We start from the raw sequence: 19642 nt of genomic DNA on the forward strand, positions 1-19642 counted from the left end.
ATATGTATTGGGAACAGTTGTATCATATTTTATATTTTTATTATAAAATTTCTAATAAACCAGGAACAAAAAGAAAATACAATTTGAGCTGTGCAGTGGATAAGACAATCGTGATGATACAAATACTTTCAAGCTTTACATAACTACTCTTCCTTTCTCAATGAGGGCTCTGAGGCTAGGGTTGGGGTACTGCTCTTAATTTAAATGAGATTTCCAATACTGGATTTTGTGGGGGGGAAAGTACTTGTATACTCTCCTGGCTCAATGTTTCTCAAATGCAACAACTTCCAAATCATAAAATGTAAGAGTTAGAATGGATCTTGGACATCAGCTACTTGTTCCCATCACCAATCTCTTTCCACTTATGACTGTAACTTTGTTGCTGGCAATCCTTATGATTTATATTGATATATTGACCATCATTTGTGTTGTAAATATTGCACCTTGATGAACATATCTTTTCTTTTATGTACAATGAGAGCATATGCACCAAAGACAAATTCCTTGTGTGTCCAATCACACTTGGCCAATAAAAAATTCTATTCTATTCTATTCTCAATTTTGGCAATCTTCAGGTGTGTACGTTTCAAATTCTGGATTTCTAAGCAATGGCCACCTGGCTAGGGAATTCTGGGAGCTGAAGTTTACACATCTGAAAGCTGCCATGATTGTTAAACAATGCTCTGGTCTAGACTCCACTATATGCCTGATCTGTTCTTTACTTGAAGCCAATTTGTTAAGAGTGCAATCGTATATGTCCTGTCAAAGTGGCTTTTTTCCATATATAGAATATTCCTTTTTATATATTATGATTCTTATACTTTCCAACTTTCAAAATTCTTTCCCTCATTTAAAAAATATTCTGAGTTAGGTTTCCCTGCCTTTTTTTTTTTACTCCAAGGCAAGAACACTATATAAATCATCATACTGAGATTAAAGACAGCAATAATGTTGCTTTGCAATATCTATCTCTGTGATAATGATCAGACTAGACTATACACCTTGCCTGTTTCTTTTATTCAGATTTGCTTAGGAACATACAAAGCCAGATAGGTCAGCAAAGTACCATAATTACATGTATTCAAAACATCAGTTTTACAAAGAATACAGAAAGAGAAATGCACTGATTAATTTGAACTCTGCAAAAACAACTAGCATGTAGCTTACTTGTTTACAAATAGCTACCTTGAAGTTTAAAATTCTGTTATCCAACCAAAGAACCATTGATTGCATATCAGTATTAACATAGGTTTTCCCCATAATGATGTTCTTCTAAGCATAAAGGAAGATTTGACTGTAAAATGTATGTTTGCACTAGTCCCCATTTATCTAGGCAGAGGCAACATATTGCTGCTAGAGTGAAAAAGTTGTGGATGGCATATTATATACAAAAAAGTATTTTTTCTACTATCAAATATGTGCTAGCATGAAGTTAACTCCATGGGAGTTGTTATGCTCACTAATACACCCAGCAACCTAAGATACACAGGAAAAGCTACAGCCCATTTATCCCAATCTTACCTTATATTTCAGTCCAGTACAGTTTTTAACATATAATAAGAGAAAGTGACATTTTCTCCAAGACATTCATTATACAGTGTGAAAATGACTGAATCTTTCCCTGTTTCATATTAAAGACTTGCTGTGCTCTGGATATAAATACTGAGTTAAGAGACTTCCACCACTTGCCACAGCTCTTCAAACAAAGGAGCCAGCTCTTTTTCCAGGCTTACAATCAGACCTACGTAAAGATAGGCAAAGAAGGTGAGATATAAAGATTAAACTTTTGTCTCTCAGGCAGGAATGAAAGCAAGTATGGGAAGATTAAAATTCCATCTTAATCTATTGTTCTAGAAGGGCAATCTCATATTTTACACTATGCTGACTCAGGAACTCTGGGAGTTGAAGTCCACAGGTGGTAAAGAGCCCACCCCTGCCCAAGATTTTATGTAGGGGCACTACTGAATCCATGACTGGCACAAGTGGGAGTTACTTCACTGTAATAGTGTTAGGAAGAACTTATTACTTGGGTGAGGAGCAATATCACTGCTAGCACGACATCAATTTCCTATTGGAGGAAAATTGAAATGTTTGGTTCTGCACCAATGTTGACCAAGGATAATCTGTGAAAGCTTTGGTATAAGGCTTTCAACTTAGGTCTAGCTTTTACTCCTTACGACAGGAACGACTAATTTCAAAACTCTGCAAAAATTGGATATAGCTTAAAAAATGGGCACAGACCGTATCTTTTAAATCTAAGTACTGAACTGAGGAATACACAGGACTTTTCAATTTTGAAAATGTACCTGTATTGGCGTTGCTGCTGGCAATAAAACTCACTACCAAAGGAAGTTTATTGAACTGAACCACCTATAAGAAAAGAAATACAATTTCAATGTTCAATGTAAGTGTTTTTGTTATGGTCAGTTTACTGTTTGGGTTGTATATACTGCTAGCTGGCAGATTAGCAATTAGCCATTCTCTATTCCTACCCTTAAAGTGCTAATGCTATCTTTCGGATATATTCATAGGTACACAGGTCACATCTAAATCTAAAAACAGGTAGTCCTCGACTTACAACAGTTCACTTAGTGACCATTTGAAGTTACAATGGCACTGAAAAATTGAATTATGAGCATTTTTCATACTGATGATTGTTGCAGCATCCCCATGATGACGTGATTTACATTCAGATGCTTGACAACTGACTCACGTTTATGAAGGCTGCAATGTCCCAGGGTCATATGATTTACCTTTTGCAATCTTCTGACAAGTGAAGTCAATGGGAAACCAGATTCATTTAACAACCTTGTTACTAATTTGATAACTGCAGTGATTCACTTAACAAATGTGGCAAGAAAAGTTGCAAAAGGGGACTTAACGACATAAATTTTGGGTTCAATTGTGGTTGTAAATCGAGGACTACCTGTACATGAAACTTCACAATACCCCATTTCAAAACAACATTCTGGTTTCTCTTTACATTGTATAAATCTTTTATACTGGCTGGGTTAATATATTCCGATAAGCTGCATACCTGTACAATACAATATTTTGTTAAACAAACTATTGAATCCAGATTCACCTAGCACACAAAACCACAAACCCAGGTTGACTTCATCCCTTAGTGACCTAGGTTCATACATCAGCCAGTTAAACTCCCAAACTGTTTAAATTATAGGCGCTGATAGATTTCGAACAGACTTTTCTGTGGCACCTGAACTGATCCAGTTCAAAACTTTTTTTGCAGCATTTTTACACTTATTTATCTGCTGGCATTCTCACTAACAAGCAACCTTTGTTGGCTAATTTCTTACCTGGTAAGTGTTGTAGTAACAGATTATGCTTTTGTTTTTGGAAAGCCCAAGTTTGCTGCCTTGATCTGTAGCAAGTGCAAATGTTGACAGGAAACCGGGCCGAAGAGCATGCTCAGGGGCGTTATCATTGGCAACTAGAAAAAGAAGTCATTTTGTAACTGTTCACAGAATAAACAGGAATGCAAAGCATCATCTTCTTGGGCAGCAGTATAAACACCTGAGTCCTCGACATCCTGATAAGATCTAGAGAGTTTTAAAAGCAGTACTGGCTGTCAAAAAGCATGCCAGTTTTCTCTAACTTGGGCACCCCTCTGGGTGTGCAAATTCAGCATGACCTATGAAAAATGGTCCATTCATTTGGAGAAAGTTTGGGAAACAGGACTGGCTCTTTCATGAATATGGAACACCTGTGACCACAGCAAGAAAGAACAAGGAATACTGTGGCTCTTGCATCAGTATTTTTCAAAAACCGACCCACTGCAGTCCTCTGTGAAATGCTATTTATTAAAATCCTCAATATATACCATATTTTTCAGAGTATAAGATACACCTTTTTCCCTCCTAAAAAGCTGATAATTTGAGCGCATCTTATACTCTGAATGTAGCTTTTTTGAAGCTTTTTTTCAGCCTTAACGAAGCGCTAGTGAGTGAAGTGATCTCTGTGCTAAGCATTTTTTCAGTGAAGTGATCTTCCTGCTTTGCCTGCTCCCTCCGACTCTCAGCTGTGAAGTTTTTTTTCAGCCCTAACAAGGCGCTAGCGAATGATTAAATATTAATCAATATTAAAATACAAGCAACCCTAAAAATTAATAAAAATTAAAACCCCATAAAATCAGCTAAAAAATTGAGATTAAAATTCAAGCCAGTGCAGCAAGACGAAACAAATAAGTCTTAAGTTCGCGGCGAAAGGTCCAGAGGTCAGGTATTTGTCGGAGTCCAGGGGGAAGCTCATTCCACAGGGTAGAAGCCCCCACAGAGAAGGCTCTTCCCCTGGGGGCCGCCAGTCGACATTGCTTGGCTGACGGCACCCTAAGGAGTCCCTCTCTGTGAGAACGCACAGGTCGCTGGAAGATACAAGATGGCAGTAGGCGGTCCCGTAAATATCCCGGTCCTAAGCCATGGAGCGCTTTAGAGGTGGTAACCAATACCTTGAAGAGCACCTGGAAGACAACAGGCAGCCAGTGCAGTCTGCGCAGGATAGGTGTTACATGGGAGCTCTGAACCGCTCCCTCTATCACCCGCGCAGCTGCATTCTGGACTAACTGGAGCCTCCGAGTGCTCTTCAAGGGGAGCCCCATGTAGAGAGCATTGCAGTAATCCAAGCGAGAGGTAACAAGAGCATGAGTGACCGTGCATAGGGCATCCTGGTCAAGGAAGGGGTGCAACTGGCGAATCAGGCGAACCTGATAAAAAGCTCTCCTGGAGACGGTCGTCAGGTGATCTTCAAACGACAACCGCCCATCCAGGAGAACGCCCAAGTTGCGCACCCTTTCCATCGGGGCCAATGACTCTCCCCCAACAGTAAGCCGCAGCTGCAGCTGACTGTACTAGGGTGCCGGCATCCACAGCCACTCCGTCTTGGAGGGATTAAGCTTGAGCCTGTTCCTCCCCATCCAGACCCGTACAGCTTCCAGGCACCGGGACAGTACTTCGATAGCTTCGTTGGGGTGGCCCGGGGTAGAAAAGTACAGCTGAGTGTCATCAGCATACAGTTGGTAACTCACCCCAAAGCCACTGATGACCTCGCCCAACGGCTTCATATAGATGTTGAACAGGAGAGGCGAGAGAATCAATCCCTGCGGCACCCCACACATGAGGCGCCTCGTGGTCGATCTCTGCCCCCCTGTCAACACTGTCTGCGTCCGGTCAGAGAGGTAGGAGGAGAACCACCGATAAACGGTGCCTCCCACTCACAAACCCTCCAACCGGCGCAGCAGGATACCATGGTCGATGCTATCGAAAGCCGCTGAGAGGTCTAATAGGACCAGGGCAGAGGAGTAACCCTTATCCCTGGCCCTCCAGAGATCATCCACCAATGCGACCAAAGACGTCTCCGTACTGTATCCGGGCCGGAAGCCAGACTGGAACGGGTCTAGATAGACAGCTTCATCCAGGTATTGGGGTAGTTGCCATGCCACCACACTCTCTACAACCTTTGCAACAAAGCGAAGGTTGGAGACTGGACGATAATTTCCTAAAACAGCTGGGTCCAGGGAAGGCTTCTTGAGGAGAGGTCTCACCACCGCTTCTTTCAAGGCAGCGGGAAAGACCCCCTCCCGCAAAGAAGCATTTGCAATCCCCCGGAGCCAGCCTCGTGTCACCTCCTGCGTGGCCAGCACCAACCAGGAGGGGCACGGGTCCAGTAAACATGTGGTGGCATTCAACCTTCCCAGCAACCTGTCCATGTCCTCGGGAGTCACAGGGTCAAAACTATCCCAAACAATCTCAACAAGACAAGTCTCGAAACTCTCGCCTGGATCTACCCAATTTTTATCCAATCCATTCCGAAGCTGAACGATTTTATCGTATAGATAACCGTTAAATTCCTCGACACGCCCTTGTAATGGGTCCTCCCGCCCCTCCTGTTGAAGGAGAGAGCGGGTAACCCGAAACAGGGCGACCGGGCGGTTATCTGCTGACGAAATGAAGGAGGAAACGTAAGAACGCTTCGCATCCCTCAATGCCACTAGGTAGGTCCTACTATAGGACCTAACTAGTGTCCGGTCAGCCTCAGAACGGTTGGATCTCCAGGCACTCTCTAGGTGTCTTCTCCGGCGTTTCATCTCCCTCAGCTCCTCGGAGAACCAAGGAGCTGGCTGAGACCTGCGCCGGGTCAGAGGCCGCAAAGGCACGACACGGTCCAAAGCTCCAGCCACGGCCTGTTCCCAGGACGCAACTAGTTCTTCAGTCCTGCCGCGGGCCAGGTTCTCGGGAAACGGCCCAAGCTCCGTCAGGAACCTCTCTGGGTCCATCAGGCGCCTGGGACGGAACCAACGCATTGGTTCTGTCTCCCTGCGGTGGTGAGTAGCGGTCCGAAAGTCCAGATGAAGAAGAGAATGATCTGACCATGACAACGGCTCGATGACTAAATCGTTTAAAATCAGATCATTCGCCAACTGGCCAGAGACAAAAATCAGATCTAGAGTGCCTCCCCCGATGTGGGTAGGGCCGTCAACTATTGAGTCAGGTCCATGGCCGTCATGGAAGCCATGAACTCCCGAGCCGTCGAGGATGCCACACCAGTTGATGGCAGATTGAAATCCCCCATGACCAACAGTCTAGGGGTTTCAACTGCCAACCTGGCCAGCAACTCCAACAGCTCGGGCAGGGCTGTTGTCACGCAGCAAGGAGCCAGGTACGTGATCAACAAGCCCACCTGAGTCCTACGACCCCACTTCACATAGAGGGATTCACAACCAGCTATCTGAGGCACAGTGGTCTCCCTCGGTTCCAGGCTTTCCTTGATGATGACCGCCACCCCCCCACCCCTACCTTGGGCCCTTGGCTGATGGAATGCTCGGAAACCTGGTGGGTACATCTCCACTAGGGGGACCCCCCCTTCCGTGCCCAACCAGGTCTCCGTAATGCCCATAACATCCGTGGTCCCCTCCTGAATTAGATCTGAAATCAGGGGGGCTTTGTTAACCACGGACCTTGCATTGCATAACATCAGCCGGAGGCCCAAGTCCTGAGTACTCTGGCCACTCGGGGAACAGGAAAAATCTGGGGGGCCGGAGCACGCGATTGCTCTCAAATAGCGAGGGCGTACCCCCGAAACCTGATATGGCCCCCCCTTCCGCCATATCTGCCTCTCCCACTTACCGTATTGATAGAACAACCCTGATGGACTGGAATAAGCCCTCCCCCGTCACCTTCGGACCTGTTATCTTAACGCCGCGAACACACACTGGACTTGGCACCCTCCCCGATGGGTATCCCCCCCCACCCGTCCTTACCCTCCCCCCCTTTAAAAAACCCCTAGTTAAAAACCTATTTAAAACCCCCCAAAGATTCTTCTTAGACGCATGCCACCTCTCTGGGTCCCAAGACCCTTCATTAAGGCAGGCCCTCGATAACGTGGAGGGCCATTCTTGCGAGGCGGGGGAATCTCGCAAGCGAAGAAGTTCGAAAGGTGAATATCTCATAGAAAATAGGCGGCAAGAGGTGGCATTGACCCTTCTCTATAAAGATGACAAAGAAAACTATCTCAGCTTAATTGAGTCCATTTAGGGCCTGGTGCAGGATGGAAAAAAGTTCGACAATTAGTCTTCCAAGGCAAAGCCCTGGCAATAGTCGAATAAAATAAATAGTCTGATAGATGACAATCACAGACCACTTCAAAGCACACAGGACCACGATGACTCGGACCATAATAGGGGTTGACGTAGCCCGCAGAATATATCTCCCTTGTCCCTCCAGTTCCGTTGTCACCTCCATCACTCCGTCCTTCCACATGGCACAGCCCTATCTTAGGCATTCCGGCACATTCCAGCCAGATTTCATCCCCGAGGATTACATCCACCTCTGTCCTCCCCACCAACGTCCTCAGGCAAGGTCGGAATTGTCCGGGCAGCCAAGAATTCCAAAAATCAACAGAGAACAGCCAAGGCGGCAAGAAACGCCGCTGAAGGAACCGCCGTCGCTGGAAAATGGTAGCCGCCGCCATTGGAAAATCCCAGCTGGTGATGGAAGACCTTATCGGCTGTAGGAGACACCCCCCCCCGTCGATAGGTGACTACTCAGCTGGGAAGATACTAGTCCTAAAAAACAATGGACAGCCGCCTCCGCCAGAAAGCCGCCTGGCTGCAGACAAAATCCAAGCCGAAACGGCTAAGGCAGGCTGGGGCAAGCTGGAACAGGCCGGGCCGGGATGCTAGGCCGGAACGCTGACACAGGCTGGGACACTGGGGCAGGCCAGATCGAAAACGCCACCCCCACGCGCCGATGGAAAAGCCTGATAAGAACCGCCGTCGCCAGGAAGCCCCCAGCCAGGAAGCCCCCAGCCAACAATCAGACCTTTCGTTGCGGCCTTCGGCCTTCCGTTGCGGCCGGAACAGAACAGAACTGGCAAGGTTGGGACTGGCTAGGCTGAGACGCCGCCCCTCGCGCCCAAAATGGATGCCGCCATATGCCGCTCGCCTCCCCAACTCAATTCTCAGCTACCAAAGATTTTACCCGAGGCCCAAAGGTCTCATTCAGTCGCTGAGACATTCGGACATCGAGTCGGGGGGCAGAACCGACCCGGCGGCAAGTCCAGGCGCCTCATTAAGCAGGATCTCTAAGCCACCATTTCTCTGAGAAATTTCTAAACCTCCATTTCGCGCATGCGCAGAAAACGCAGAATAAACCAGCAAACTAATGTGCTGAAGTTGACCAGACTAAGGACGCTAGCCAGATGAATATCTGGTAGGCAGATTTTTTTTTCCTATTTTCATCCCCAAAAACTAAGCTGCGTCTTATACTCCAGTGCATCTTATATTCTTACATTTTAAACTTACAAAACAAAAGTAATTGGGAGATCTAACAAACCTCTTCCTCTTTTTAGAAGAGGTTTAGTAGATAAGTTTGATGTACAGCTTAGCTTTAGTACGAGCTGCTTTCACTCATCCCTCGTAGAACATGAGATAATGAGCCCACATTGTCACTCAAACTCAAAGCACCCACAAAAAAAGGTTGGCATATGATTTCCTCAAAGTCACAGTTTCCATAAGTCACATTAAGGAAGTGCATCATGGTTGATGAATTGGCATTACGCTTCCTGATGATCAACAACTATGTTAAAGGCCAACAAGACTGCAGTAACCAAATTATGATTAATGCTTGCTAGCTTATACAGTACTGAAAAAAATGCAGTTGGAATCAGGCTGAAGCTGCATACTAAAACTTCAGTATAAGATGTACAATATAAGATGAAACATCTTCCTTTTGTCACCTCAGTATTGGTTGGAATGTTGTTCTTCAGCAGACAGTTCAATACAAAGCATGCAGTATGCAAAGGGATAATTCACCAATTTATCACTGATTATTCCTTACCCTTAATTACTGGTACACCATCTCTGTCTGATACTACAATAGCATGAAGTCCTTCAACACTAAAAAAATAAAATAAAAGAAGATTGTTTAGTCATCTGTCTAGAAAGACAGTAAGCCATCTGAGTTTGCTGCCTCCTTGCTTTTTACTTTTAATTAGTTAATAAACATAGCAATTTAAAACTTAATACGTTTATAAAATAATTTGATTTTTTAAACATAATTTTGGATTCCTTATGTTGTAGCAAAGTTGATTCCCCATTTTATCATCACAAAAATTAACCTGGAGGTAAATTAGGTCGAGTGTGTGACTGGCAAATCTTATTGAATTAGATTTTTGAGTATATGAAAATTTGAATCTTATTTACCTGATTGCAGTATAATATCTGAATATCTTGAGATGAGCTAACATGAAATAGTTTCTGACAATCACACGGTTTTCTCAACAGTAAACATTATTTGAGGATTTTTATTCCTAAAAAATGGTTGGAAGGTGCTTGCTTATTACAGGTGTAACTCTGAAGCTAAACAAATTTTAGGTCTTTGAAATAGCCTGGGAAAGCCATAAATTCTAACCAGAATGCAAGGGAAGAAAAGAGAATTGAAACAGACTATCTACATTCTGTTTATATTATCAACACTTTTGAAGCCATGTAATATTTGCAAATTATGTTTATTAAACAGATGCTGGCAACCAAAGAATTCCATACAGGTAGTCCTTGACTTGCAATCACAATTGGGAGCAGAGTTTCCATTGCTAAGCAATGTGGTTATTAAGTGAATCGAACCCTATTTTACAACCTTTTTTTGCAACAGTGAAGTAAATCACTGCAGCTGTTAAGCAAACCTGGCTTCTTCCACTGAATTGGGTTTTTGGAAACTGCCTGGGAAGGTTGCAAATGGTGATCATCTGAGCCTGGGATGCTGCAACCGTCATAAATACATGCGAGTTGCCAAGTGCCCAAACTTTGATCATGTGACTCTGGGAGCACTGCGATGGTTCTACATGTGAGGAAAATCACTTTTTTTTTTAATACTGTGGTCACTTTGAATGGTAACTAAATGAATGGTTGTACATTGAGGACTAGCTATTCTGTATTTTATGACCAAAGAAAGTTGTCTTTATACTGAGGCAGTGCCTTTATTTATTTATTTATTGAATTTTTATACCGCCCTTCTCCCGAAGGACTCAGGGCGGTTCACAACCAAGATAAAAACAGCAATAATATACAGATAAAACAATAGTTAAAAAACTTATTAGATGTAAGGCCAGATTAAAACATTTAAAACCATAAAAACCCCATAAAATTTGTATCAAATATTAAAAACTATTTAAAATTCCTATGCCAGGTTGGTGAGCAAGGCCTTGGTTGATCTTGCTCACCACTGTCGACACTGGCTTCCAAGGTTTCATTTTAGAGGTTTTTCTAGCCCTACATGGAAAACCAAGAATAGAATCTCTGATATGTGTGCTCTTTCACAAATTACCGCTCTCAATAAGCAGGAAAAACAAATCTCCACTAGGAAATGGATGATCTATATTTCTGCTCTTATCCTCCTCAGTAAGGGCTGTGATGGAAAGGGATGGGTTAGGGGGGGAAAAAGCCCTCCTACATATTGAGCCCAACAAACTGCAGTTTGTAATTTGGGGCTGTCAAAAAAGAAATCTTAGCTTTAAAAGTGGCCATTACCGTTCTTCCCTCTCCAGCACAAGCACCCCTAACTTGCCATTCAAAAAGTAATTCAAACTCCTCCGACAGATAAATACTTCTTATGCTATTTATTTCAGCTGGGAGTAACCTAAGTCTTTGGCTTTATAATCAGGGATTGCCCTGAAGCAGTTACATATTTGACCAAAGGATTAGAAGGAGCAGCTAGATGGACCTGCATCGGAATACCTGATATATTCCTTGGGAAAACTAATGTCATCCTGCAATAACATTCAAGTGAATCAACTAGCGGCATCAGAAAAAAATGGGAAGAATTGCAAGAACCATTTCAAGAGATTTTTGAAATTACTCAGGAGCATTTTTACACTGATAGGTTTACATGCTTATACGGCATAAAAAATAATTAAGTATTTTACCTTGGTAGTTTTTTATACAGGAACCTTTTCAAATCCTAGAGTGAAACAAAGCAAGCAGTTTTTTTAGCTACTTATATTACTTATAAGAGATCATATTCCTTAATGTTTGACTTAAACTAGATTTTGGAAAAACAATGCTTTGTTGTCATTAGAAAGTATTATATTTCTTTAGGAATTGGCAGTAATTCCGTAATACTGCCAGGATCATAAGCTTAATCATTATAGGCAAACAAGTAAACAGTACTCGACCTTCCCATCCCAAGCTTCTTGGCCACATTTTTGAGTGCATTTGTACTACTGAGCTGCCATATGGGCAGATTGTTCCTCATATTTGAGCCAATTACTCATGAATTACCAATTCAATATAGGTTATAGACTAGAATAAGGAAAATAAACATTCCATAAACATTAGAAATTGTTCAGTATGTAACTTGTTACAAAACAGTTTCCAATCATTAAAAGGATATTCATACTTACATCTGCCATGATACTCAAAGAACTATGACTTGGCAGCCCACTGAAAAGCCAAAATGATATATGTTTAGAAAAGATTATCTGTTCACTTTTAAGGTGATATCAGATTCTTTGCTGTTTCTATTGCAAGCAAAACATAGCTATTGGGGCTGCACAATGATCTGGATTCAAAGGTAAAAAATGGTTTGGGAGGTTTTTGGTTTTTTTTTGCCTAAGTTTATCCTTGTCAGGTTTGTAAACAATTACCCTTTGTTATATTTTTTTTCATTTTTAAATATACTGTTAATGTGTGGGCATGCATGTTATAATTGTTAGTACTACCTTAATTCAAACACACCTTTTTCTGGGATCCACTGTACAAGCTCATGTGGAGGTATAATAAAATTAAATACACATAATATATTTAAGTATGATTCTTTATGAAGCTAATAGACAGGATTATATTTGTATACTTAGTGCCTATATTTGACCCCAGGCTGGAGACAGTTAAAATAAACCAAACAATTTTCTTTCTAGGTAGGAGAAACTAAAAGGAGACTACAAAATAAACAATATTGTTTATTGTACATGTCAATATCCAGAAGGCTACTACAAGTGTGCAATTTAACAGAGGAGTCAATTTAATGACTTATCAATCTATTCCAGAAGAAAGGTTGTAGTGTAATTGCACTGTTCTTTTATCTTTCTGTGTCAAATGTATTTGACCAAATATATATAATCTATAAATGTAGAAGTGTTGCACTTGGGACCCTCTCTCACTCTGTCTGCACAATCTATTTCCAAATCCCATTTCCACCCTATCTCCCTGTAAGCACATTCTATCTTCAAATACTTTGGTTTCTAATTTGAGTGGGTGGTTTTTCCACAACATTCAAGAAAATATGTTTTGCCCACAGATGCAAAGTACATGCCCTCACACAGTCCAAATTATTTTTTCCCCTTTGAATTTGAAGTTCTATAGAGCCCTGACATCTATCCCTCTAGAAAATGCTGGGGAAAGCTACACTGAGTCAATCTGCGCTTCTCAAATGTGGTATCAATTACCTTAACCAGGGCATTGGTACCTTTTACCTCTTTTAGGTGGGAAGTTTTGCTTTCTTAGGCTTCAAAATAAGATAAATGAAACAAATGCTGGAAAGGATAATCCCTACAGATAAGGGCAAACATCAACCCAATTATAAAGCACAGAGAAACTTCAGCGACCACGTCCACAGGGATCGCTTCCAGGATCATGCAAAAGGCATAACTTTTCCAGTGGTGATGCACAGCTGTGAAACAATATTTCTGAATTCTGGATTTGGAAAAGTCAAACCTATCCTGAATTCAAAGACCAGTTCATTTTAAAATAAATAAAGCCTGACTGTCTAAGTGGTTATTATCCCTTAGCCAATTTTCTCTGGGCTCTCCATTGGATCTTTGCCCAGAGATCTATGAGTGATACTTGAGCTCGGAAAAAGATCAGTGTTAGGTAGGCCTGGTTAGTGTTTGGATGAGAGACCAACAGGTAATCCCAGGTTTGCCTGGCAAGTAGGAGGAAAAAAAAGATACCAAAAAAAGCAATCCCAACCAGTTTCGCATGATTGCAAAGGAAAACTGCATGGATACAGGGGGAAGAAAAGGGAAGTTAAAAAAAATCCCCACCAAATAAGGAGGATGCACAGAATGAGAAAGACCATCGGAATATCCTGGGGAGGAGCAACGAGGTTTTCGGGGCGATGAAGAGGCCGGGCATTTACCGGGTCGGATCCGGAAGCCCCTTAACTACTCGTCATCCCGGGAAAGCCGGAAAAGGGGGGAATGAGAAGGAGGTTCTCATCCCCCTAAATATGGAGAGGATCAGATGTCCTAATAACGAAATGAAGCACGTGAGAAGGACGAGACGACCCAACCCGCCGCCTTCCTCGGACATTCAGAATAACGGCAACCGCTTCCTCTCCCTCACTTCTCCCCCCTCCCTCCCCCATACGAACCTCCACTCTCTTCCGGCATTTAACGCTTCCACCAACCGACCTTATTTTCCGGGTCGTTTTCCGGGTTTCCCCGCCGTCACGTGACTCTCGACTGCGCCCGCTCTCTCACGTGAGGCTCATCACATCCGGTCAGGCGCCATCCCCCCTTCTCCCGAGGTTGCTAGGGATACTAAAAAGGGGTGGGGTCCTGAGAGAGCGCGAGAAGACGCGCTCCGTCTCTCACGTGACTCCTTGTCAGCTGCGGCCTCGGACGTTGCCAGAGTCCGCGTAAGGCAGAGGTCTTCAACCTTGGCAGCTTTATGACTTGTAGACTTCAACTCCCAGAATTCTCCAGCCAGCTTAGCTGGCTGGAGAATTCTGGGAGTTGAAGTCCACAAGTCATAAAGCTGCCAAGGTTGAAGACCTCCGGCGTAAGGCGACGTTGCTAGAGAGGCTTAAAAGGGCGGGAGAGCGTAAGAGGAGTTCGAGGGGGTTGTAAGGGGGATGAGGAATCGGACAATTTGCCACAGCCAACTCGCTGTGGCAAACTCACCCACGGGCAACTTGGCGCAGGGACAACCCGCTACAGCTAACTCACCGCGTGGCAACTCGTTGTAGGGCAATTTAACAATTTTATTTAATTTAAAATCAATAAAAAAATATATTTTGCCATTCACATTTCACTCTGTCCCTCTTTAGTTCAGCATTCAATACCATCATTCCAGACATTCTCCTAACTAAGCTAAACCAGCTACAGGTACCGGAACAGGCTTGTAAGTGGATCACAAGCTTCCTAACAAACAGGAAGCAGCAGGTGAAGCTAAGCAAGATCACATCAAATACCTGTACAATTAGCACAGGGGCCCCCCAAGGCTGTGTGCTCTCCCCACTTCTCTTCTCTCTGTATACCAATGACTGCATCTCCAATGATCCATCTGTTAAGCTACTGAAGTTCGCAGATGACACAACAGTGATTGGTCTCATTCGAGACAATGACGAATCCGCATATAGACGAGAGGTCAAACGACTAGCCTTGTGGTGCAACCAAAACAATCTGGAACTGAACACACTCAAAACCGTAGAAATGGTGGTAGACTTTAGGAAAAACCCTTCCATACTTCCACCTCTCACAATACTTGACAACACAGTATCAACAGTAGAAACCTTCAAATTTCTGGGTTCTATCATATCGCAAGATCTCAAATGGACAGCTAACATCAAAACATCATTGAAAAAGGACAACAAAGAATGTTCTTTCTGCGCCAACTCAGTAAGCTCAAACTGCCCAAGGAGCTGCTGATCCAATTCTACAGAGGAATTATTGAGTCTGTCATTTGCACCTCTATAACTGTCTGGTTCGGTTCTGCAACCCAACAAGAAAAACACAGACTTCAGAGGATAATTAGAACTGCAGAAAAAATAATTGCTACCAACCTGCCTTCCATTGAGGACCTGTATACTGCACGAATCAAGAAGAGGGCCGTGAAAATATTTGCAGATCCCTCGCATCCTGGACATAAACTGTTTCAACTCCTACCCTCAAAACGACGCTATAGAGCACTGCACACCAGAACAACTAGACACAAGAACAGTTTTTTCCCGAAGGCCATCACTCTGCTAAACAAATAATTCCCTCAACACTGTCAGACTATTTACTGAATCTGCACTACTATTAATCGTTTCATAGTTCCCATCGCCAATCTCTTTCCACTTATGACTGTATGACTATAACTTGTTGCTGGCAATCCTTATGATTTATATTGATATATTGATCATCAATTGTGTTGTAAATGTTGTATCTTGATGAACGTATCTTTTCTTTTATGTACACTGAGAGCATATGCACCAAGACAAATTCCTTGTGTGTCCAATCACACTTGGCCAATAAAAAATTCTATTCTATTCTATTTTTGCATCCTTTCTTTAAGGATTCTATTCCACCATTTCTTTGATGTGAATAGAATAGAATAGAATTCTTTATTGGCCAAGTATGACTGGAGGGGCGGGTTTCAAAAACCGTTGCTACCGGTTTTCTGGTGAGCCTCCCGCCACTGCCGCTACCAGTTCGACTGATCCGAGCTGAACCGGTAGCAACCCACCACTGGTCATAGGGTGAAAATAAGCAATCAAATCATACTAGGAAACAATACCAATATAAATCGTAAGGATACATGCAACAAAGTTACCATCCTGCAGTCATTAAGTGGAAGGAGATGGGTGATAGGAACGATGAATAGAATAGAATAGAATAGAATTTTTATTGGCCAAGTGTGATTGGACACACAAGGAATTTGTCTCGGTGCATATGCTCTCAGTGTACATAAAAGAAGAAGAGAAAAGATACCTTCATCAAGGTACAACATTTGCAACACAAATGATGGTCGTAGGGTACAAATTTAACGTTTAAGGATACAACACTTAATGTGAGAGGTGGAAGTATGGAAGGGTTTCTCCTAAAGTCTACCACAATTTCTACGGTTTTGAGTGTGTTCAGTTCCAGATTGTTTTGGTTGCACCACAAGGCTAGTCGTTCGACCTCTCGTCTATATGCTGATTCGTCATTGTCTCGAATGAGACCAATCACTGTTGTGTTATCTGCAAACTTCAGTACTTTAACAGATGGATCGTTGGAGATGCAGTCATTGGTATACAGAGAGAAGTGGGGAGAGCACACAACCTTGGGGGGGCCCCTGTGCTAATTGTACAGGTATCTGATGTGATCCTGTTTAGCTTCACCTGCTGCTTCCTGTTTGTTAGGAAGCTTGTGATCCACTTGTGAGAAGACTAATAGTAATAGTAATGCAGACTTAGTAACTAGTTTGACAGTGTTGAGGGGATTATTTGTTTAGCAGAGTGATGGAATTCGGAGAAAAAACTGTTCTTGTGTCTAATTGTTCTGGTGTGCAGTGCTATATAGCATCGTTTTGAGGGTAGGAGTTGAAACAATTTATGTCCAGGATGCGAAGGATCTGTAAATATTTTCACTTAATTTCATTTAATGTAACTCTCGTCCTGCAGCGAGTTGGCCGTGGCAAGTTGGCCATGGGAAGTTGTCACAGACCCATGGGGATGATGGAAACAACCAAAATATTAACGTGTGAGCCATCAACGTAGCTGGGTAGCATAGAACACTTTAGCTTAAGCTGCTCACATAAAAGATCTGTGGAATTCTCCTGGCACAAAGAATCCTAGGTGAACAGTGTCTTAAGGGGAATTTTAGACAAAACAAACCTTTTTAGTGGGTCATTGATCTTCCCGGTTCCCAACTTAGTTTTCACTCCATTCTAAGTAGCTCTGGTACAGGTAGTCCTCGACTTACAACAGTTTGTTTAGTGACTATTTGAAGTGACAACAGCACTAAAAAATGTGACTTAGGACCAGTTTTCACACTCATGACCATTGCAGCATCCCTCTGGTCATATGATTTCCCTTTGGATGCTTGACAATTGGTTCATATTTATGATGGTTGCAGTGTCCTGGGGGGTCATGTGATCCCCTTTTGTGACCTTCTGACAAGCAAAGCAATGGGGAAGCCAGATTCACTTAACCAGCCCTCTCAGTAATTTAACAACTGCAGTGATTGACTTAACAAATGTGACAAGAAAAGTCATAAAATGGGGCAAAACTCACTTAGCAAATTTTTCACTTAGCAACATAAATTCTGGGCTCAATTGTTGTAAGTCAAGGACTACCTGTATTTCCATTTTAAAGTAGCATGGTGGGCAGAAATGCTATTGGTGGCTCAAAGTTCGGCGGAATATTTTTTCTAAGTCATTTTTTAATTTAAGAACCCTGTTTTGTTGTGAGAAACAGGGCTTTCTCCACTATAATGAATTGCATAGGTATTCAATAAAGATTTCAAAAAATTTGCGAAAGCCATTTAAAATTGGGGGGGGGGGAAGGGAAGCCAGCGTTCTGTAGCTCCAGAAGAGACCAAGACTCCATTGCAAAATGAGCCAAAGGCCTCTAAACAGGACAGACTGCTTGAAAGCATTTTGCTATGAAGAGAATTCTATCTCCACATTATATTGAATATAAATGAAAACTGGAACATAATTACATGTATATAATCTGATTTTCCCCCCACTCATTTTGTATTTGCACAAAGGGTTCCAGGTTCAGTTCCAAATTTTTTATTTGCATGGAAACAGGAATGATCCTACTGGAGGTGAGATTTGGGTATGCTGTCTCTTATTGGCTCAGGTTTCTATTTTCTATTGACTCTTTCTATTTACTCCTAGAAAAAGCCAAAGCCAAGATATGCAAAAAAATAAAAATAAAAAATTGCCATTATGTTAAGACTTGAGCACTATAGGCAGCTTACAAGAATGGGTTCCTTCCTGAAAATATTTTCAACCTGCAAACTATCCATTCAATCTGGTTTGTTCAATACACTGTAGAGCCTTCTTTTTGGCTCACTTTAATGCTCTACCTTTGGTAGTATTGGATGGGAATTTTCATAAAATTTAATGAAATTCATCGACTGCAATGAACCTGAGACCTTAGTCCATGTATTTCTACAATGCCCCTTTAAAAACTTACTTGGTGGTATACCTTTACTATCTCCTATTAGAGATCAAGCTTTCAATGAAGAAGTGGTTTGTCTTCTTTCAGGCTAGAAACCTGCTATTATGAAGAGTAGCTCAGTAGTAATCCTGTCATGCAAAAAGTCATTTTATTCTTTTATCCAAATTTTACTTTATCTATTATATTTTGTTCGTTTGTCCTCTGTGCAAGTAAGTAAGGCTGCAGAAACATTCACACTCAACATGTAATCATTTTTCTCTTTTTCCTTTTAAATTTAAGGTTGGGAGAATCTTTGGAATGTTATCATGGAAACCAAGACTAGTGGCTGCACAGGAGAAAAGTGCAATAGATATTCTGTTGATCTATTTTTCTTCTGTAAATGCAATAAACTGTCTTTATAGTATAGCAGGACTAACTCAAATATAAACTGAGAATACTTTAAAAATATCCGATTTCTTTAATCCCATTAGATAAAAGGAATCTGATTAGAAGAATGACTTGTTTGCCCAACATATTAAACTGTATTTGACAAACACGCTTATATTGACATAGTATGCCAAAACAAACCACATTAACTTGACACTTAGAGTTTTGGTTTAAGTGTTATGAATTGTAAATTCTGATTTAATATTTAAGAGAATTTTACAAACAGAGTCTCTGTGCTGTTGGTTCCATGTACTGTGCTAGTATCTGAATGTGTTCGGGCGAATAATTAGATACAGTCTTTCACACTGAAAATAGTTTTATTTTGATATAAGTCTGATATCAGGTACATTACAAATTAAAATTTTCTTTTCTTTATTCCTAACCATAAATGTACAGATAAGTAAAATAAGATTTCTTTTGAAAGATGCCATTCTAAATTTTAAAGGATTTTTGTTACTGGGCATCTTTGACAGATTTTTAAAGCTTGATTCGAAAACATTATCAGGTCTTCCAAGAATTAACACTGAAGTCCATTTAGATTTTTAAAGCAGACAAAACAGGTCAAACAAATTCTAAATGTATTTACTTGAAAATGTATTTATACTCATGAAGCGCCCCTGCCAACTGAAACTTGCATATTTAATCATTTTATAAAACCTTATGAACAAACTGCAGATTGTCAGATTGCTATGTGAAAGGTTAGCAAATAGTTAAGAAATGTCTGTTGATAAGACATCTCTATTATTTCACTTTATTCAAATGGAAAAATAAGTATAGCTTTTAGAAAAAAGCAAATCTCCACAGGTTTAATTAACAGTAGATTCTTTAAGAAC

At 41.8% G+C, this 19642-nt stretch overlaps 1 protein-coding gene across 3 annotated transcripts; it reads right to left on the minus strand.

Moving 5' to 3' along the window:
- Positions 1–12: 12 nt before the first annotated feature.
- Positions 13–13970, minus strand: LAMTOR3 (late endosomal/lysosomal adaptor, MAPK and MTOR activator 3). Of its 3 annotated transcripts, none has more exons than XM_058192170.1 (7): positions 13878–13970; positions 11911–11950; positions 11434–11468; positions 9351–9409; positions 3318–3451; positions 2307–2370; positions 13–1741 (listed from the first exon to the last, which is right to left on the minus strand). In XM_058192170.1, the coding sequence occupies exons 2-7, from the start codon at positions 11917–11919 to the stop codon at positions 1668–1670; spliced, it is 375 nt and encodes a 124-aa protein (XP_058048153.1). In that variant the 5' UTR covers positions 11920–11950; positions 13878–13970; the 3' UTR covers positions 13–1667. The 3 variants fall into 3 exon arrangements, with proteins under 3 accessions (XP_058048153.1, XP_058048154.1, XP_058048151.1); XM_058192171.1 differs by having other exon boundaries at positions 13918–13951; XM_058192168.1 differs by lacking the exon at positions 13878–13970 and adding an exon at positions 13549–13820.
- Positions 13971–19642: the final 5672 nt, after the last annotated feature.

Source organism: Ahaetulla prasina, chromosome 8 (assembly GCF_028640845.1).
Source record: "Ahaetulla prasina isolate Xishuangbanna chromosome 8, ASM2864084v1, whole genome shotgun sequence".
NCBI lineage: Eukaryota > Metazoa > Chordata > Lepidosauria > Squamata > Colubridae > Ahaetulla > Ahaetulla prasina.